General features: G+C 40.7%; 6 protein-coding genes across 9 annotated transcripts; 2 read left to right on the top strand and 4 right to left on the bottom strand.

The window, feature by feature from the left end:
- Positions 1-260: 260 nt before the first annotated feature.
- Positions 261-8,692, bottom strand: LOC116936465 (probable phospholipid-transporting ATPase IA). Of its 2 annotated transcripts, none has more exons than XM_032943606.2 (19): positions 8,241-8,692; positions 7,056-7,410; positions 5,993-6,091; positions 5,762-5,922; positions 5,467-5,678; positions 5,244-5,368; positions 5,010-5,151; positions 4,709-4,818; positions 4,257-4,629; positions 4,039-4,112; positions 3,734-3,937; positions 3,444-3,671; positions 3,219-3,371; positions 2,448-3,153; positions 2,146-2,380; positions 1,949-2,083; positions 1,767-1,883; positions 1,602-1,705; positions 261-1,406 (listed from the first exon to the last, which is right to left on the bottom strand). In XM_032943606.2, the coding sequence occupies exons 2-19, from the start codon at positions 7,275-7,277 to the stop codon at positions 1,303-1,305; spliced, it is 3,504 nt and encodes a 1,167-aa protein (XP_032799497.1). In that variant the 5' UTR covers positions 7,278-7,410; positions 8,241-8,692; the 3' UTR covers positions 261-1,302. The 2 variants fall into 2 exon arrangements, with proteins under 2 accessions (XP_032799497.1, XP_032799496.1); XM_032943605.2 differs by having other exon boundaries at positions 7,056-7,264.
- A 121-nt stretch (positions 8,693-8,813) lies between these two features.
- On the bottom strand, positions 8,814-10,470 carry LOC116936468 (putative neutral sphingomyelinase). The gene is made up of 4 exons (XM_032943609.2): positions 10,289-10,470; positions 9,837-10,229; positions 9,569-9,778; positions 8,814-9,494 (listed from the first exon to the last, which is right to left on the bottom strand). Exons 2-4 carry the CDS (start codon positions 10,224-10,226, stop codon positions 8,922-8,924), a joined length of 1,173 nt encoding a protein of 390 aa, XP_032799500.2. The 5' UTR covers positions 10,227-10,229; positions 10,289-10,470; the 3' UTR covers positions 8,814-8,921.
- Positions 10,471-10,611: 141 nt separating this feature from the next.
- On the top strand, positions 10,612-12,173 carry LOC116936471 (DCN1-like protein 4). Of its 3 annotated transcripts, none has more exons than XM_032943613.2 (6): positions 10,612-10,750; positions 10,819-11,143; positions 11,209-11,353; positions 11,424-11,532; positions 11,593-11,800; positions 11,878-12,173. In XM_032943613.2, exons 2-6 carry the CDS (start codon positions 10,930-10,932, stop codon positions 11,943-11,945), a joined length of 744 nt encoding a protein of 247 aa, XP_032799504.1. In that variant the 5' UTR covers positions 10,612-10,750; positions 10,819-10,929; the 3' UTR covers positions 11,946-12,173. The 3 variants fall into 3 exon arrangements, with proteins under 3 accessions (XP_032799504.1, XP_032799505.1, XP_032799503.1); XM_032943614.2 differs by having other exon boundaries at positions 10,614-10,750; positions 10,805-11,143; XM_032943612.2 differs by having other exon boundaries at positions 10,629-11,143.
- Positions 11,840-13,722, bottom strand: LOC116936470 (protein FRG1 homolog). Its single transcript, XM_032943611.2, has 7 exons — positions 13,439-13,722; positions 13,254-13,336; positions 13,069-13,194; positions 12,816-12,982; positions 12,646-12,756; positions 12,472-12,575; positions 11,840-12,384 (listed from the first exon to the last, which is right to left on the bottom strand). The coding sequence occupies exons 1-7, from the start codon at positions 13,498-13,500 to the stop codon at positions 12,237-12,239; spliced, it is 801 nt and encodes a 266-aa protein (XP_032799502.2). The 5' UTR covers positions 13,501-13,722; the 3' UTR covers positions 11,840-12,236.
- Positions 13,723-14,622: 900 nt separating this feature from the next.
- On the top strand, positions 14,623-16,115 carry LOC116936458 (beta-lactamase-like protein 2 homolog). The gene is made up of 6 exons (XM_032943598.2): positions 14,623-14,790; positions 15,007-15,070; positions 15,133-15,296; positions 15,354-15,450; positions 15,509-15,707; positions 15,767-16,115. The coding sequence occupies exons 1-6, from the start codon at positions 14,736-14,738 to the stop codon at positions 16,007-16,009; spliced, it is 822 nt and encodes a 273-aa protein (XP_032799489.1). The 5' UTR covers positions 14,623-14,735; the 3' UTR covers positions 16,010-16,115.
- On the bottom strand, positions 16,098-18,813 carry LOC116936452 (mRNA-capping enzyme). Its single transcript, XM_032943590.2, has 8 exons — positions 18,160-18,813; positions 17,950-18,101; positions 17,616-17,895; positions 17,298-17,556; positions 17,040-17,225; positions 16,880-16,980; positions 16,602-16,813; positions 16,098-16,407 (listed from the first exon to the last, which is right to left on the bottom strand). Exons 1-8 carry the CDS (start codon positions 18,663-18,665, stop codon positions 16,277-16,279), a joined length of 1,827 nt encoding a protein of 608 aa, XP_032799481.1. The 5' UTR covers positions 18,666-18,813; the 3' UTR covers positions 16,098-16,276.
- Between the last annotated feature and the right edge of the window lie 324 nt (positions 18,814-19,137).

Genomic DNA, 19,137 nt, shown 5'->3' with positions numbered 1-19,137 from the left:
ATTCCTACCCGGCTAAATATGGTACGAGTTTCACCTTTCACGCTAAGAGCAATAAATTTGCCCAACTCACACAAAATTGTTGAAATAATTTACAAACAAAACTGAATATTGCAACGGAAATTAAGGGGACTTACCGCAGCTAACCATTTTCCGTGGTGGCACCTGAAACTTCTGGAATTCAACGTAAATACGTTTTCCACCAAAACTAAGTGGTTCTTGGAACTCATTTCCGACGACTTTTGAAAGTTTGTCTTCAAACACTCTGTTCAATCTGTAATGGAAAACGTGACACCGGATTTTCAGCCATACACACCAATAGTAAGATAATGACAACAGTATATCGAATATAGAAAGGGCAGGTCGATAGAAAACGAAGATGTAGAGCGACCACATAGAAAGAGAGTCTAATAAATAATAAAAAAATTAAATAAAAAATTAATTCAGTGAGAAACGTGAAAGTGAGGACCCGCGAGAAGAATTAAGTGTGGGCAGGAAGACAAATAGAAACGGCACATGGAAATAAATAACTAGGTCCGCAGGAAGGAAATACGACGAAAAGAAACGTGGGCCGCAAATTTGAATTGGCAAGAAACAAAAGGCAGACAACACACTTATAAACACTTAAACCACCCCCCCATCCTCCTCATTCCACCACAATAATTGACAGGATAATAAATACGGGCAAATTTTTATTAATTGATCAGGAAAATTCTTCTTGACTAGAATTTGTTGAAAATTAAATTTATCGGTGAAATCGAATACTTGCTTGCGTGGTGATCACATCAGTCGATCGTGGGTTAATTGGGTACCTGTAAGTGTGTGTAGTAAGGAACAAGAATTGTGACTAGGAACAAAAGAAAAAACTAAATACAAAAAAAGATTAAAAAAAAAAAATTCGACGACACGAAGAAAGTTATTTCACAGTTAACACAGATGGCGCGGAAAACGAATAATGAAACATTCCCTATCTCGAACGTTCAACTCAGGATGTCCTTCGCTCACATCGACGGGGAGATGAAAGAGATACGCAACATGAAGCCGACACGGAGGCTAACGGGCGAACACCGAATTAAATGAATGTGGGTGGTCTTTCCTTCGCTTTGAACGTACTTTTGTTTTAAAAATGTGGGTAATAAAATTGAACAGACCAAGAATAGGCCACGTAAACAAACTGGGAACTTCCTTTTTGTTGTCTTATGTAAATTTTCCATGTGTTGGGCCCTCTTTTTTCTTTTAACGGAGGTGAGATAAGCGGGTGTTTACTCGGTAGATTTTCCCCCTCTTTGTTGTGTTTACTTTCTTTTACAGTTTGTCCATAGACCTCGAAGGCAAAGTGGTGTCATAGGCTCGAACCATGTCCCCTTGCCGCACCGCTCCGTGTTCCTCTTGCGAGAAGGCGTAGCCGTCTGAAATGAGAGGGAAACGACAAGACAAACACACACACAAACAAACGGTATAATAAACAATAGTTATCTGTATTAACTTAAAAAAAAGAAAAGAAAAAGAAATTTATCGACATTACTTTGTACAACGAAACGAATAGCGCTTAAGTCATGAACTTGTTTTTTAAAGAATTCTTTCAGAAAAATTTGGAAGATTACGAGAAAGTTCGAGTTCCGTTTGGCCGCGGGCTCCGTCCGATGAGGTGTGCGGCCGCCGGAAAACATTGCGGACGCTACGCATCAACCGGGCTGTCTCCACCAATCTGCATAAAGGAACGTTTTGGAAAGTGACAAATAAATAGAAAAACTGCATTCAATAATTACTTGGTCCTCGAATCCCTCCGCTGACTATCCAACAGTTTCCCCGATTCGGATCGCTGTAGATTTATCTCTCTTTCGCATACTTGGTCAGTGAATGACTTGAACATTGTGTTCCAAAACCTGTATCGAAATTAATGGATAAAGATATACATGAAAAAAAAAAAATAAATAAATTAATCAAATACGTTTTGATGGAAAAATCAGGGAGTAGGGCTGTGGCTGGCGCCATGATCAATCCCCACCAAAAGACGGGCGAAGACAGGAGCATGTGCGACATGCCGGCCATATTGGCAGCGAGGGGTAGACTTGGCCAGAAATGACTGTAGAAACCCACAAAAATCAACGTGACGAGAAAGAAATAAAATGATTGCAAAGGTTTTACCTGTAAAAGGCCAAAAAGAGGAACCAGGTCAAAACAGATCCCCCGATGGCCAATAAAGAAAGCCACGTCCATGACGAGGTTTCCAGGGCCGCTTTCAGACAGACTGTGACCACCACGTAAGTGTACACAGCATTGCCCAGTATCAGATAGCCGCCATCTTTGCCGTTAGACCACACAATATCCTCGCCAAAGGCCATCAACGGTAGCCAAAACAGCAACATGGAATGAAGCAGAGCTGCCAAATAGCCTCCCAGAATTACAACTCTATCGTGTGCAATACGGAACGCTGTCGAGTGACTTACCTTTCAACATCCAGTACCAAAAAACCTTGACATTGAAATGCTGGGCAGTTTGGGATGGTTTGTAGAGCTGAGGGTATCTGTAGGAAACCTCGGCAGTGCATCGGCGGTCAAAAAGTCCCAGGGCTAACGGTGGTGCAGCTGTGAATAGCACATTGTAGAGACCGATGGTCCAGCGCTCGAAGAGAATCTGACCGGACCACGCCGAGTAATGAGCGAACCACAGCTCAATAACGTAGAGGGTAATGTTCTTGTAAAAGGAATAAAGAATGAGGCGGCACATGCGGTAGTAATTGGAGGCGCCATGGACAAGTAAAAGCCGACGGAGGAATCGGAACTGGGCGATGGAGTAATCAGAGGCACAGGCCGCTTGCAGCCCTTCCATGCCCGAGATGCCGACACCGACATGGGCTTTCTGGATCATTGCCACGTCATTGGCTCCATCGCCGATGGCCAACGTCACCGCTTGCCTTTCAACTGTCACAGCCTCAACTATTTCTGCCTTTTGACTGGGCGTCACCCGACAACAAATGACCGCACGGCATTGCAGGCAGAGCTGGAGAAAGTCCTTCTTCAGATCGCAGCTCATGGCATATTTAAGGGTCTGTCCGTCCACGACAAGGGCGGCTGATGAAGCCATCGTGATGCTGAGAGGTGAACTACCTTCAGATCGGGTGCTCAACCACCGACCAATGACTTCCCTGGTCCCCTGCAATAAAGGTGAAACAATGAAATCAAAAGCCGGAACAAACCGATTTGAACGTGTCGACTTACATCGAGCGAATCCTCATTCATGACCAATAATTCCATGTTCGAATTGAGAAGGCGACACGCGTGACCGATATTAATGGCCGTTTCCTGCTTGTCACCCGTCAACATCCACACGCGGATGTCCGCCTCTAGTAACGCTTCAATCGTTTCCGGAACCTTGTCGACGAGTAGAAAAAACTACGATAAGGAATTTTCTATTCAAACAAAGGAAATGGATATCCTGCTAACCTCTTCCTGCAATTTGTCTTCAATAGCCGTTGCGCCCAATAAAACTAAATTGTTTTCAATGAGGTTGGCCGCATCCGCCAGCTTTTCCTCTCGATTCTGCATCGAAATCGACGCTCTGTGGTAAGTGTGCTTCCATTCTTCGTAAATGTCGTGCGGGATTTCTGCGACTGCGCAGCACAGCGTGCGCAAACCTTCACGGGCGAACGCTTCCAAATGGCTTGTTGTCACCTGTTCGAAACACCAAGTATAAAGAAAAAGAAGAAGAAAATCGACTCCATCTGACCGGATACCTGTCTGATGTATTGTTGATGTTGTTGAGGACCGGTAGGGACGACGCTGCCTAATCTTTCATAAATGACGGTATCGGCTCCTTTGCAAAAGAGCTTTATCTTTCCGGAAGGCGTCCGGACAATAACCGACATGCGTTTACGATCGCTGCTGAACTCGAGGATGTGCAGGAGTTGGTAACGATGTTCCATCCCCTCGGCTGTGATCTATTCCAATCGAAAAAAAAGAAAGTCCCACGCATTAATCACCATGTGATGCATCGTTGGCGTCGCAATCGAAGAAGAAAAATCAATGCCATACAACGTACCGTTATTGTTTCTGGTGTGCGTGACGAAAGGACCCATCCCAAACGGGCAGCTCCCTGAATCAGAGCTCTTTCATCTGATAAAAAACAGGAAAAGTCACGAACGGACACCGGAGAATGGAAGACGGGAAAAAAAAAATAGAAGGAAGTCCCACATAAAACCAATCACTATAAGTGAGAACATGAGCATCTAGGGTGGTGCTTATAAATTCATTACGGACCTGGAGAAGCAGCGTGATAGTGTAGGATGTCTGGATTGGTTTCATCTTTTTCGGGTATAACCGTGTGACAGACAGCCAAAAGGGTGAGGAACTCGCGGATGTAGGGAGCGTTCGAATGCTTGGCCGACAAATCTTGGATCATCGATGAAGCCATGCCCGAGCTGTTGACGACCACGTCGTTTTTGGCCGCGTAGATGGTACCACCCACTGAGCACTGCTGAAACTCCATTATGTTTTGCGTCAACGTGCCCGTCTTGTCGGTGAAAACATATTTGACCTGTCCGAGTTCCTCATTCAAATTGGAAGTTCGAGCACACGCCGGCGTGTTCGTCGCTACGTGATACATTTCCGAATCATTGTTGATGAATGTGGCCTACAAGAGAAATCGGACATGAGTAATCTTATTTGAGAACTGACAGCAGAATACGCATTTAGAAACGACGGTGTCCTACCTGAAAAAACCGCACAACTTCGATCGTGACTTGCAAGGAAATGGGGATGAGGTTGTTAAAAAGAATGATGTACGTCAATAAATTGTAGCCGAAGTTGGCAGTCGGTAAGTCTGGATAGAAGACAAAGAAAAAAAAGACATGCGATTCCATCAATCCCCAACGATTAAATGAAGCTTGGTAATAACAATTTCTTCGAAGTTAATTAGGAAGGGGAGAGCAGGACTAGTCCACAAGTAAACGGGGAACAACTGTTAGCTGGACAAAGGAGATTACAAGTTTAAGGTTTGTAATTTTTGTTTACCTTCTAATCCAAGGTACCAATGTGAGAAGCCAAAATAGGAGGCCCAAAACTCATTGAAACTGGAAGCCAGTAATGCGAGCATAACCAGCAAGAAAAACAGTAACAAGATTTGCATATTGGCTGCTTGATCTACAGTCGATCTCTATAGATTGCGTCCGTCACAAAAAGAAAAAAAAAAATTGAAGCAACCGATTATTGTCAATGAACCACAAATGAAAATGTCATCCAGTCAACTTTTAACGGGGCGGCTGCAGATGAATTTTGCAATAGTTTGGTCTCGTGGCCGGTATAGAGAACGATTCCTGTTGCCCATTTGGTATTTTGAAGTCGGGCTCCTCTCTGCAACAATTGATCCGGACCTAAGCAACCCAAACGTCATTTGCTATTATAAACGAGTGTCTGCGTCAAGGATAAATATAGAAAAAGCGATCGCATATAAGTAGCTCAGCAGCAATACCTAAGGCAAGCGGCTCGTGATTGGTGAGCCGAAGGGTGCCCGTGAATTCGTACAAGTGACGGTTAGGCAGTTCGCAATGCAGAGTCCCTTGCAAATGTCCGAGAGCCGACACACTCAACAGTTTGGCAGTGGTTGGCAAAGCCTGGCGGATCTTCAAGTTGGTTTCACCGTCTAAATTGGCCGTCTCGATGTAGCACAGCGAATGTGGCTCACTGTGCCAAGCATCCGCATCATAGGTGTAGGTCAACGTAAAATTGATGACCACGCACAAACAAAATTACAATAAACAATATACCTTGAGGAAATCAAAATTAAATCTGCTGGGAAGAACGCCCCCGCTCGGACTCTAACGACATCTCCGACATTAATTTGCTGCCAAGCTAACCAGAGCCATTGGCCACCACGTAGGACTTCCACCTGCCTTTTATTAGTCTCCTGGTCAGCTTTGTGTCGTTTCTGTTCGGCGTAAAAAGTAAATGGAATTACAAATGCTTTTTCTTAAGTGTGCAAAACACAATATACTTACGAAATCCTCGACAATTTCCTTGGTGGCAGACACGGCCAGAATGAATAATAGTGGAACAAGCGTCGTGTATCGACCCGTTGGTGACACATCAGGAATTTGCTGCCATACGACGCACCAAAACATACGAGAAAAATCAAAAACAAACAAGAAGCAAAAAAAAGGTCAGATAAAGGGTGGCGATGTGAAAAAGATCAAACATGGAAAAGAACAAAATACCAGGAAGCAAAAAAAAAAATAATAATAAATAAAATAAAAATAAAAGTCGGGCATAGCCAGACACAGATCAATCAGATAGGTCACGCCGTGTAGTAGAGGACGACGGAAATTTGGACGCATTCAGCTGAAAGTTACCAAAAAAGAATTGGCCATTGTGCTTTCTTTGCCAACAGCATTCTCGACTGATGTTCTAACCAACCAAGAAAAGAAATGCCCTCTCTCTCCTCAAAAACCTATGACGAAGCAAAAAGACGTATTGCTTTTTTCTTACCCCAACCCATTTCAAGTGCGGTTTTCCCCCCACTCCGTCATTAGTGTCTCAATTAGGCTTTCCACTAAAAGAATCATCCCATTCCAAGAAAACACGAAAGGGTTCCTTGCACTCCAGCAAAATGGGGCTCTCTCGACATTAAGAAAGAAAGTGAACTTTTTTTTTTTTTATTTCTCAGAAACTTTGTCCTCTTCTCAATAGTCTCTAGAACAAATAGGCTTCATACATGGCTACCGCTAAACAGCAAGAAGGCTTAATACACATTAATTTTACAGGGCCTGATATAAACTTCCTCCTAGCTTCTCATTTCGTTGCTTTACTTGCACGGAGGAAATGGTGAAACGAATTTAGAGCGTGCAACTTTTACACGATTGGCTTTCGAATAGGGGTACGCGTCGTCGTCTCCTCCCAAAAAATCAATGAGATTAAGGTGTGCGACACCGTCGACGCGGCTCAGACAACTACACGATCAATTTCCCATCATCTGGTACGCTAAAGGACATCTCACGATCAAATAGGATTGGCTGATCACATACTTTTCAACTGGAAATAAAGGTAAACGAATGTTTAATTTACCTGTAGTAGGGCGATGAAGAGAAAAAAGCAGTTGGAGTAGCGTCGAAACTGTTCAAAGAGGAAGCAGGGTAGAAAAGAGACGAAATTGTATTTGGCCGTTGAGACTCGATTGCTGCAGAAACGCTGGCCCGTCACTTGGATGCGGATGGCCCGCAGTTCGACGCATTCGGCTGCCTCGGTGGCGCCCGATGTTTGGTCGTCCTCCTCCTCTGTAACTCGCATATCACAACACAACTCGGATAGTTATCATCAAATTATCCGATCAAGTGGGAGAAGAAGGAGAACTAGAAGTACAGGGAGGACTTTTTGCGTTTCCATTCGGCTCCCAACGCACAAAAATCATCGCACCAATCGACTACAAGAACAAAAATAACCAAATTGAAGGACGAGAAGGAAACTAAATCACGCCCACTGACATCAAACACAATCACTATACAAATATCCAAGGAACATTGGATCCGTTATTGTTATTCAATAACAGCAACAAAACAATGCCCCTTTTTTAATATTCTCGAGTTTCTTCGTGTTCAGCAACAGGCGGTGGTGATAGGGCAGGGTGACGACACTGGCGCCTTCCGTCGTTGTCGTCTCCGATTCTCCTTTGAAATGAGAGAGAATAAGTGGAACACACCAGTCGAGTTGTGTTCCTTATTCGTTTCCTTTTGATGTTCTACCACGTTTTTGCTTCTGGGGAACCCCCACGCAGAGAAAATTGTTGGAGAGCGCAAGCGTCGACCGCCGGTCAATAATTTTCTCTTCACGAAACGCACCAAAGATCTTACTTGTACAAACTGTAGTTCTGTACACTGGTATATTACTGCACATGCACAATACGGAAGAGAGAAGGAAGGGAATAACGGGAAAAGACCGGAAAACGTGCAGCCCTTACCAAAAAGCCATCAATAGCATGTCTACTCCCGAGGTCGGCCATTCAACATATTAAAATATTAGGATTTGTTTTCTAGCATAAAGGAAGGTTTGATGTAATCCATGGATGAACTCAGTCAATATTGAAAAAAAAAACACAACAGAGAAACGTGACGGAAATAATTGTGATTCAAAGCTGAATGAATTTAAGGTTTTAATGGCGTATTGCTAAGAAAGAGAATAGAAAAGACGATATGAAAGGAAGATTCTAAGAGTAGAGTCTAAATTTGAATCCAAATGTTTGTTTATGATCATTACCGCTCAGTCGACTGATGATGCCAAAAGTTCCCATTGGTTTCTCTTTTTAATGGCGCGCAGAAAAGGTGCAGAGATGCAGCTGGTTGTACAACTTTTCACTATTTCATGTAAACAAAATTTGAACAATGAGTTGACTCACACACGCTTACGTAAACACTAACACCCAAACTGTAAAACAGGATTTTCAGTTTTAAAATGTCTTCCAGTTTAGCCTTCCTTTTCGAACTACATAATGCCACTCGGAGAATAAAACTGCCTTAGGCTATTTTCTAGATAACAAAATCAGCTCAGATAAACCAGAAAAAAATAGGCTTTTATTGATTGTTTTTAATCAAGTGAGCTTTCTTTCTGTAGTTGCCCAATCATTTAGCAACTGATATGAAATATAGCCACAAAAGGAGATATTATATATATCTACTTGGAATCCGCACTCGAGTGCACTGTGCAGGAGACAAAACTATTTCTTCTTCGCGTACGACACGAAAACGAACCGCCCTCTTGTACGCGAAACGCCAACTGCCATGCGCCATTTGTCTCAAAGGGGATCTTTGAATGCAACAAGTAACAGAGCCATCTGTCGGTAAAAAGCTTTATTTTCTTTGGTTCGAATACGAATACGGTAGTTGGTATGTTGACATCCTATGCTAAAGTATTTTTTATAAAATCTGATAAAATATGGTGTTAGATTAAATTTTCAAGGAATTTTAATCGAGTAATAATGGCGAGTTTCCCTGCCAAAATGCCGTGTAACTCGATCCGATTCCAAAGGGTGGCCATGATAAGGCAAAAGACAGCGACAAGAGTCAGGAACAAATGGGTGACCATCAAGGTGTAGTGAACAATACGTGAGCCATCGTAAGAAAAAGGTAGAGTCATTAACAGAACGATAAATAGACCAAAGGCCAGCCAGTAGTTTCGTCTGTCGTTGGAGAGATTCCTAAGCGCAGAATCACACACCTGTAAAGCTTCCTTCAATGAACAGATGGATAATTCTTTGCTCTGGCTTGAAACATTAGACTGGCCTTCCACAATTCTAAATTTGGCACAAACTGCTTCATGGTCTGAATAACTAAACGGATAGCCAGGAATGCGAGATGGCAGTGGAATGTTGACATTAACTGTCTCAATCTGTAGGCCTTCTCTTGAACTACCCATGATGAAATCGATACGTTTGCCATTAGGACAGGCATACAGACTTTCTATCGCTGTATAAGAGTTGACTGATGTTTCGCTAGTCGTACCTTCAGAGTCCGGCTGTAAACGGAAACAAGAGTTAGATTTTTCAAGTCAAAATTTAATCCGTAAGATCAAAATGGTGGTACACATACCTTTCCGGTGGCGAGATACAAATCTTGCAACGAGGTATGGTCAGAAATAAGTCGGTAGGCAAGACTTCCTGGCTCAGTATTTAAATCGCCACCAAGGATACAAACGTCAGCTTTGTTCCGCGTGTAGCGTATCATTTGCGACGTTTCAAAGGCTTGTACTACTCGGTGGGCATGGTATTCATCACTTGACGGATTGTATTCCGCATGTAGCTGAGAACAATTTTCAGTGTTAGGTTACACTCAAACTAAATTGAATTGATATACTTACATGAGTTACATAAAGATTGATTTTTAGGCCATGATAAATAACAGTACATAGCCCAACACCTTTTCCACCAAACCAGTCACCATGTTGGATTTTATGTATATATCCATTCAAGGACCAGGCATGGAAGAAAACATCTATAATTTTAGCTTTGGATAGAATGCAGATTCCTCCACCGATGACACCACTATGAAAATAGTGACTGTGCGGCATGACATTTGCCACTTTGTTGGCTATCAGTTGGAAATCTTCTTCTACCCAGACCTCTTGCAAAAACACAAAATCATAACATCCTGATTGCAGATGGTTTCCTATAGCATCTATGCGAATCTTGCGATCTTTCGAAACTCCGGCGATACCCCAACAGTTTAAAGTCAAAGCCGTTAACTCCATTATCTGATATGCAGAAAGATAACAACAGTAAGGAGACTTTTGTTCTATACTGTCAAGCTTACCTGCAGTGACAAATGAGACTTTTCTTTAAAATATCAACCTGTCCCGAAGTGAATGAGAACACACAACACAAGTTAAAACAATTTAAAAAATGACAGAGGACTTGATTTAAGTATTAGGGTCGTTGCCACCTTCCCAGTTCAAACACGTGAGAACTGTCTTGTTGTCAACAAACAGTCAGCTGCTTGTATCGATATTCAGGCAATCGATTTTTTCGCGCTTTGATCGGGGTAGTAGGACGTTGTTACGTTGTTCATAAAGACCTTGTTGATCAGCTGGTCATGTTTTTATATCGATAGCTTTTCACAATCGATTACTTGTCTCGAAAGAAAAAGTAAGGGTAAGCCCTAAAAGCCCATTGAAGGGTTCTCCGTTTCATCGTCAGAAACATAGAAATACAACGTTTGGAACGAACAAATCCAATTAGGATACCGTTGCTCAGAATAAACACATTACTCTAACTAGTAATTAATTCAAAAAACCTTTGGTAGTTAATTGCCTTCAAAAACCCAAACTAGCTAACCTTTTCAAGGACGAACACGAAACCCGTCTGTATGCCCAGCCGTCAGCTTCAATTGATTAGGAAATCGGTGAACACTTTTTTCGCCTTAATCCACGGGCGAAAAGGAATCAGGCAAGTGTGATGCCTCGCAATAGCAACAACAGTACCAAAAGGAAAATGGATCTGGGTGAGGATGTAAGCTCAATGTTTGGAAAACGTTCAAAAACTAGCAGCAACAGTACTGTGAATCGGTCTAGAACCAAAGGGATGGAAGAGGCACCCACCTCATTTAACCAAAAAAAATGCATTGCCTGGTTTCGACAGTACAGCACCTCCAACAACACAGACACCATAGGTAATGTTTTTTTTTTTTTTTTTAGGTGACCTGAATAAACATTTTATTTCTGTATGTACATGTAGGGCCTGAAGGTGTTGAAGCATTTTGTCGGGATCTGAATGTTGAGCCAGAAAATATTGCATTGCTAGTCTTATCATGGAAAATGGGAGCCAAACAAATGGGATTTTTCACATTGCAAGAATGGCTGCTTGGTCTCACAGATTTACAGTAAAGCTTTTCAACTGTCTCTTCAGTTGCATTAAACTTATTTCTTTATTTATTTTCCCCTTAACTACAGATGTGATTCATTAGCAAAGCTACAAGGGAAACTCAACTACCTTCATTCACTGCTGCTGGACAGTTCCCATTTCAAATCAATTTACCGATATGCCTTTGATTTTTCTAGGGTAATCTATAATTGTATGCTTTAACCCCTTTTGACCAGCGATTACAACCGTATTATTTAGGACAAAGATCAGAGGAGTTTAGATGTAGAGACTGCCAAAGCAATGCTAGGATTGTTGCTAGGAAGGCAGTGGTCACTCTTGAATTCCTTCTTCCAGTTTTTAGATCAATCTCGGTACCGTGTTCTGAACAAAGACCAGTGGTGCAACGTTCTTGAATTTTCACGCGCTGTCGATATAGATCTGAAGAACTACGACGTTGACGGAGCTTGTGAGTATAACGTCAAAAATACAATGGTCCGAACAACAGTTTTAATAATCGTGTGTTCTTTATTTGTCTAATTTTAGGGCCTGTGATGCTAGATGAATTTGTAGAATGGCTCAAGGTGACCAGAGGAGAATCCAACATTCAATAAATACTTTTCTTAGAAAATTTCAATGCTCTGATCGTCCATATATTTCCCAACCATCCTTAATTGGAGGGGATTTTAAGCCTGCTGTCTTTTGAGCTACCAGCCCGGATTCATCACTCCAGTGAGTGGAGCACAACTATTTGCCGAAAAAATTCATTTTTTTTTCTTTTTTCTGTTTGTTATTTTGATTTGAAACAATACAAAAAAGGCTCTACTCTTTTCAATCAAAAAGAATTTCGCGTCACATCTATTCCGTCAAACTCTTCCAACTTGCAAAAATCCAATTGAACTGATTCACTTACACATACGATCAGATTTCATTTTGCTGCGCCTATCTAATAGAACTTCGTGTAGGTATCCTTCGGCCTTCGCAGATTTGAGAACTTCCCGACTCTCTGTATTAATCCGCATTTTCTTATCTTGAAATTTTTGAAACTGCTTCCTAAAGAGCGAAACATTTTTTTTGTCATTAACAAATAAACTTGTACTAGCAGTAAAATTGTAATGGAAGATATGGATAGACACTAACACGTAATTTATCTCTATTTGCTCAACGCTGCCCTTCTCCTCAATAGGTCCTTTATTCTTTTTCTTGCTTTCAATGTCTGCTTCCAGGTCCTTATTACACCGTAACTATATGGTAAAATCAGTACAAGTCTTTCTTAATTTTTTTGTTAAAAAAAAAATAACGCATTTTTCCTACTTTCAGTACTTCATCCTGCCCAGCAGTGATACTCTGGGCGTAAAAACTGTCGTCTTCCGGCGAGACGGAAACGAATTTGCTGTTGGCAGCTTGTAAAGCAAGTTTTCCATCCTAATTGAACAAAGTCTATGCCAAATGTTTGATTTTTAATCAAAAGATGTTATATTTACCTGAAAAACAGGCTCCCATTGCTCTAAGGCACTAACAGCATCAGAACGGCCAACAACTATTCCATTTCTGTCAATGCCAAGGTATTTGCCATACCCAGATTTGAGTGTAATTTTAGTTTCACCAACAGGAAAAGCTGTGAAAATCTCTTCAGGTGAAGGAGGATCTCCTTAAATACCATGAGAGTCAATTCAACTGTCTACTTAGATGTATCTGTAAATATAATTCATGTGAAATGGTGTGGCAAGTACCTACCTTCATCATGTGGTGGTCCTAAAACAAACAAACCATTATCCAGTGCTTTGATGTAACACCGCTCGCCAAACTCAATTGCTAGGGCTCCTGATATTTGTGAAAAATTTTGCACAGACCACCATCCACCTAAGCATAATTTAACTTTGGAAATCCCATGGAAATAGAGTGTCATATCAAATTGTTACCATGCTTTATCATATCCTCTTTGTCTGATGCTGCTACAGCTTCCTCATGGGTGCGCTTCTTAGACTTATGTTTCTTGACTGGCCTGAAAATCATAAGGCAAAAAAATATCGATTTAACAATACACATATGTTTCAGCAAAATAATAAATGTTTGTTGATTAAAAGATAAAATAGTAATTTTTTACTTGAGATCCTTATGCCCCTTCAATTTGAGTCTTCCTGTTCGAATCGCAGAATACTCCGCCATAACGACAACTGATACTCAAAACTACAATCAACAACTGAACGAATCAGAAAGAGATACTATGAATACTAAAATAAAAAAAACTAATTTCGTTTTCTAGTTCAGTACAAAGAGATTGAAGCAAGTAAGAGTAAAATGTCCAAGAACACTGTTGTGATTCGCTATGCAAAACGTTGCCAAAGTTTTATCAACTGAAACTTAACCAGTTAACTCTTAACTTTCAAACTGTTAATTAGTCAAACTTACGTATATTTAAATGGCTATTTCATAAATTTATGAAACATAAATCACATTATTATTCATCGTGATACACAACAAAGTATTAGTAGTTGATTGTTTTGTTCTGTGTTCTGTCGAATAAAACTTTCGAATAAAATTTCGAATAGAATAACGCAAAAATTCGAATGTTTATTCGTTATTCGTCGAATAAAAATATACCTTATTCGAATAGACCAGTTTCGGATGCAATTTCGAATAAGTAATTTTATTTTCGTTCGGCAAAAAATCTCAGTTTGATTGCTGTTTAGTACAAATATTTTCTATTTTTAATGGCCTAAATTCAATTTTTATTCAAACATTTATTCGTTATTTTACATCTCATTCGAATGTTATTCGTATTCGCGAATAAAACATCCTTTTTATTCGTTATTCGTATTCGTTTACAAGACAAATCAAGTTTTTCCTTATTCGACAGAACACTGGTTTTGTTATGATGGGTAAGAGGGTGCAGACAGTCAGACACCCAGACGGAGTGCCTTGTCAGGCCTAAAAACGAACGAGTCTAAAGACAAGAAACCATGGTCTAACATTGGTGTTAGACATTAACATGGTCAACCAATGTTAGACAATGAAGAAACTAATGCGTCGCCGCTCGCCGGACAGCCAGGGAGCGGAAAAGTTTAGTAAATGGGTTGAACAGGGCAAAACAACGAGTGAGTTAACGGGCACAATCACGCCGATCACCGAGTGAGCAGACGGGTTGAAGCAGCAAGCAGGTCGACAAGCGAATAAACAACCCGGGCCACCCGTGCGCCGTGCCGACATGCACGAAAGAATTACGAAAAGAAATACGCATTATAGATATGCCAACGCCACCTATCCCCGGACCCGGATGGACTAGAAGCTGATAGTAGCGGATAAATATCAACAAATAAACGAGTAACATTTACCTTCTTAACCAGCCACAAGCACACAGCATATGACTGGTTCACTTTGTTTGTCATTTATTTACAATTGCAATGAATGTTATTCCGCGAGTTTCTCAGCTTTCTCCTCGTGTAATTCACATTCTAGGTAAAGCCTGTCATATTACATATATATAAAACATTAAATAAAGCTGAGGGTGCCGGAAAACGTGAGACAAATAAATATTTAAGACCGTTTTGCCATCCTTACCTTTTACAAATACCATGGACATCTGATTTAAACTCTTGATTTAAAACCATTTGATATCAGTTTGTGAAATTTATCTTTTTTTGTAACCAAAATTATTTAATTTGCTCATTGAAGGTTGCAATCCTGGTCCATTTACTTTGCAAGGAACTAACACATATTTGATTGGAACTGGGAAAAAGTAAGTATTAGTGTTAGGATCTGTTGCCATGTAAATTTAGCATCTGTGTACTTACTATACAGGAGAATACTGTTAGATACTGGGGATGGTGAGGCTCCAGAGTACATTGATTTACTTAGATCAGTATTGAAGGAACATCAGGTCACCTTAGATCATATTTTACTTTCACACTGGCATCCTGACCATGTTGGTGGTGTGAAAATAATCCAACAGTCAATTAACAAAGGTAAGTTTATAGTTGATTTCCAATACTGGACTTATCATTGAAAACAATTCTTTTCAGACTGTAAAGTGTCAAAGTTTCACATAGAAGAAAAGCCAACGAATTTTGAAAAGTTAACTGATGGACAAGAAGTTTCAGTTGAAGGAGCTAATTTAAAGTAGATTACTAATAAGTTACCTTTACAGACCCTCATTTGATTTGTAATTATAATCTAGAGTGTACCATACCCCAGGTCATAGCACAGACCATGTTGTCCTTCTTCTAAAAGAAGAAAATGCCTTGTTTAGTGGAGACTGTATTTTGGGTGAAGGAACTGCCGTCTTTGAAGACCTATACGATTATATGAAATCGTTAAAAACAATACTTAGCCTAAGCCCAAGTAAAATTTACCCGGGGCATGGCCCTTCAATTGCGGTATTTTCTTCGTTAAAATCTGCCTTAGTTGGTCGTGTTATTTAAATTTTTTTGTCTAGGATCCTACTCAACGAATTGAGTACTACATTGACCATAGAAACGAAAGAGAGAAGCAGATCTTAAAATTTCTTTCATCCCATACTAAGACTGAAATGTCTCCATTAGATATTGTGAAAGGTGTTTACGAGAATTTAGACGCCAGCCTTTATTCTGCCGCAGAGCGAAATGTTGAGCACCACCTTAAAAAATTGGAAAAAGAAGGCAAAGTTAAAAGCAATACAAAGCTGTGGAGTTCAATGTAAATTGCTGAATAGGAAATGCAGGCCTTTTTGTATGCAACATTCTTCACTACATATGCTTGTAATGAGTTAAGAGGCAATACAGTAAGAATAGTCTTCCAGGGTTAAATTAACCATTTATTATTATCCTTCATTCCCTAACTGCTTTCAAAGTCGCACTTTGAAACACCTCCTAGGATTTATAAAACAGTTGGCGGGAAACTGAGCGACGTCAAAGAGAAAAGTGGTATAGGAGGACCATGAGGAAGAAGAGAGACCACGAAATATCTGCTAATGTGGTCTTCGCTGGGGAGGGGGACGAGGAGGAGGAGCCATGGGCTGCCGTATCGGTTCTTTCAGGCTTTGAATAAAGTCCACTAATATCTCGTTGGTTACCGGTTCACGAATACTTTGACAAACCGCTACAAAAAGAAAACAAAAATGGTAAAGTAATATAAAAAAATAAATAAGCAGTGACGTAATAGTAAAAAAATAACAATAATAAACAAGAATTCATATTACCAAATAATAAATAACTAAATCAGTAAAAAAAATTTAATTAATATTAAACAATAGTTACTGAGGAAGTAGTTGTTTTCAAAAGTGATTTTGTTACCTGTGGCTGTATTAAAACTATTGGGGAAACTTTTGTCCGTTCGTTGCCTCATAAAGACCCATTTTCCTTCTTGTCGGCCATTGCCTATCTCATATCTGCATTCAATGATTTTATTTTCTAGAGGGATCATTTCCTTGGTAGCTTTCATGAATGCAAAAGGTGTGTCATTCTTGCCACCAACATACAAATGACCAAGACGCTCTCGCAACATTCTAATTAAACGAATTTTTCAATTAACTAATTTGCACCATTGATCAAATGTGAAGGAATATATTTACCCGGGACGGTTTTCTGTGACAATTTTTAGCCGAAAGTCGACCGAATTGTGAGATGGAGGCTTCCACTTTAGGACGGTCGGACATTGGCCTGCTTGATAGGGCTATATGACAAAAAGGATGTGCTTAAGGTATGATGGTTGGTTGCCTTTGGCATTGTTACCTCCTCAATAGGCTGGAATACGAGACCGTCAGGTTCGTGACCGAGTTTCTTCGTAAATTTCTCTCCTAACAGAGCGGAGGTAGTTTGCACATCCCAAAAATCTTTACGGCGGATGCCGATCGGCTCGCGTTCGCGAATAATCCTTCCTTCTTTCATAGCTTCTACCCGAGGTTCAATAATTTCTTTCTGATACAATGTTAAAGAGAAAGACCAATCAAACATAAGTACGACAAAATCAACTGAATAAGTGGATTATACCATAATAGTGCGATAGCGAACTGAAAAATTTTCGCGCATGATTTGGTTTCCTTCTAGCGAGACGAGATCGTATATCAAGTAACGTGGATGCTGTTTTCCACCGGCTCTATCGATGACCATCTCGCCATCTACTAATGTGTCAAGTAAATGTCGAGTGCGATCGTGCGAAGAAACGAAAGAAAGACCCTCGATTTGAAACACTGCATTGTCTCGATCGATAAAGAAAACTTGTCGAGGTCCCATGATGTACATCATATATCTGCAATTGAAAAACCAAATGTATCATTCTGTGCCGCAAAACACGAGGAGGCTGTTTACCTGGTACCGTCTGCTTTCCATGACACCATATAGGGTTTTTGAAGCAATGAAATATTTCTCCTGTCCATAGAAACAGGTTGACAACCTGGAAATCCAGACTGTTTGAACCCCGTTAGGCTTTTTATCCGCTTTTGCACTTCAGTTGTAATCTCCATATCGGTTACTGGCTGGACATTGGGGATACCTTCCATGAATACGGCTTTTATCTGTGCTGTTTCTCGTCGTGGTTTCTTCTTTTTGTCACCCGTACTGCCGCCTGCTTGGTCATCATCCTCGTTGTCTTCAAACGCAAACATGACGCCGGGTCAAATGCATGGTATCAACAAAAGCATACCTTCAGTAGCTTCTGGCTCCTCCTTGCTGGGGGTATCATCATCAGCCTCACAGTGCCACATTGGCAAGGCTGGGGCTGGTGGGGCATCATCTATGTCCCCGTAGAGTTGGAAGAGCTCATTGATGTAGTCTTCTTTGTAGATTCCAGGAGGTCTATGATACACATTGGTTTATCATTTGTCACTTCTGCACAAACTTAGGCAATACATACCTGGCTTTGGCAAATTCATTGACGGCAGCTTCTACTGACCAGTCCATGGCCTGCACCAAATATGAAACAATAAGAAAGCCTGTTCGGTTAAAACCATGGGTGCAATGAATGCCAATTGTTTGTGTAGGGTTCTGTGAAATGAACTGTGTGCATAGCTTGATGAATAGATTCACTGTGTCTGGGCTGGGGGTTTCACCGTGTCCTTTGCAGTTGAGTTTAACATATTTACATGACATTTGTTCTACTACATTTTTGTCGTAGAAACGGCTGGTATTGGTTAGATCAATCCACAGTCCAAGCTTCAATTTCATGTTTTTGGCTGAAGCAAACACCATTTCCGGATGAAACGTAAATTCATCATCCACTTGATTATCATATCTCGCATCTAGCGGAGTTTTGAACGCTAGAAATTTTTCTCCCACTGTAGAAAAAGCCTTTCGAGGGCAGTGCAGCCATCGTTGAGGAATTGGACCTGGGCCGTTGTCGAAATTCCTCTTACGGCTCATTTTTGTCAATAGAAGAAATGGTTGTAAAAATCGACCTTTATGTTTGAAGCAGTTCGTATTATTCCATTTATGACGTATAGGTTTTCACTACTCGAACTTCTTGAGACGTAAATCCAGAAACAACCTGATGAGATTCAACGGTACGTGAGAATGAGTTCCGTTAGGTGAACACAGGTGCCGCTGTTCAAGACCGGCTCCAGATTGGCGGGTTCCTAGAACAATTTAAATACTACCCAGTTATTATTATTCAATTTATCTACGAAATTGTAAAAAGTAGTGCCCAATGTTTACCAAAAAATCATATTTTTGATTCATATAAGTACTATGAAGTGCACAATAGAACTATAACGGTCGATATATAGTGGGGTTGTAATGGTGTTGAAAGGTGTAACACGCGGCTAGAGCATCTGCTCTAGCTTGACGGGGCTGCCTTGCAATCCCTGTCAGGGTTGGGGTTCTTTTGTTCGCTTGG

Source organism: Daphnia magna, linkage group LG1 (assembly GCF_020631705.1).
Source record: "Daphnia magna isolate NIES linkage group LG1, ASM2063170v1.1, whole genome shotgun sequence".
Taxonomy (NCBI): Eukaryota; Metazoa; Arthropoda; class Branchiopoda; order Diplostraca; family Daphniidae; genus Daphnia; species Daphnia magna.
This window is presented reverse-complemented; position numbering and strand designations above follow the sequence as displayed.

Coding starts and splice junctions, on each gene's coding strand:
- LOC116936465 (XM_032943605.2), bottom strand. CDS start 8,274: ATGGGAACTTTTGGCATCATCAGTCGACTGAGCG. Junction 2,381..2,447: donor TTGGTACTGGATGTTGAAAG/GTAAGTCACTCG, acceptor GCTATTTGGCAG/CTCTGCTTCATTCCATGTTG. Junction 1,884..1,948: donor CCTGATTTTTCCATCAAAAC/GTATTTGATTAA, acceptor ATTTCGATACAG/GTTTTGGAACACAATGTTCA.
- LOC116936468 (XM_032943609.2), bottom strand. CDS start 10,226: ATGGAGTTAACGGCTTTGACTTTAAACTGTTGGGGTATCGCCGGAGTT. Junction 9,779..9,836: donor TCAATCTTTATGTAACTCAT/GTAAGTATATCA, acceptor AATTGTTCTCAG/CTACATGCGGAATACAATCC. Junction 9,495..9,568: donor TGTATCTCGCCACCGGAAAG/GTATGTGTACCA, acceptor TTCCGTTTACAG/CCGGACTCTGAAGGTACGAC.
- LOC116936471 (XM_032943613.2), top strand. CDS start 10,930: ATGCCTCGCAATAGCAACAACAGTACCAAAAGGAAAATGGATCTGGGT. Junction 11,144..11,208: donor CAACAACACAGACACCATAG/GTAATGTTTTTT, acceptor ATGTACATGTAG/GGCCTGAAGGTGTTGAAGCA. Junction 11,354..11,423: donor CTTGGTCTCACAGATTTACA/GTAAAGCTTTTC, acceptor CCTTAACTACAG/ATGTGATTCATTAGCAAAGC.
- LOC116936470 (XM_032943611.2), bottom strand. CDS start 13,500: ATGGCGGAGTATTCTGCGATTCGAACAGGAAGACTCAAATTGAAGGGG. Junction 13,337..13,438: donor AAGGGGCATAAGGATCTCAA/GTAAAAAATTAC, acceptor TATGATTTTCAG/GCCAGTCAAGAAACATAAGT. Junction 12,757..12,815: donor AATGGGAGCCTGTTTTTCAG/GTAAATATAACA, acceptor TTGTTCAATTAG/GATGGAAAACTTGCTTTACA.
- LOC116936458 (XM_032943598.2), top strand. CDS start 14,736: ATGAATGTTATTCCGCGAGTTTCTCAGCTTTCTCCTCGTGTAATTCAC. Junction 15,451..15,508: donor GTTGAAGGAGCTAATTTAAA/GTAGATTACTAA, acceptor ATTATAATCTAG/AGTGTACCATACCCCAGGTC. Junction 15,708..15,766: donor GGCATGGCCCTTCAATTGCG/GTATTTTCTTCG, acceptor TTTTTTGTCTAG/GATCCTACTCAACGAATTGA.
- LOC116936452 (XM_032943590.2), bottom strand. CDS start 18,665: ATGAGCCGTAAGAGGAATTTCGACAACGGCCCAGGTCCAATTCCTCAA. Junction 17,557..17,615: donor TGGAAAGCAGACGGTACCAG/GTAAACAGCCTC, acceptor TTTCAATTGCAG/ATATATGATGTACATCATGG. Junction 16,814..16,879: donor GTCACAGAAAACCGTCCCGG/GTAAATATATTC, acceptor TCGTTTAATTAG/AATGTTGCGAGAGCGTCTTG.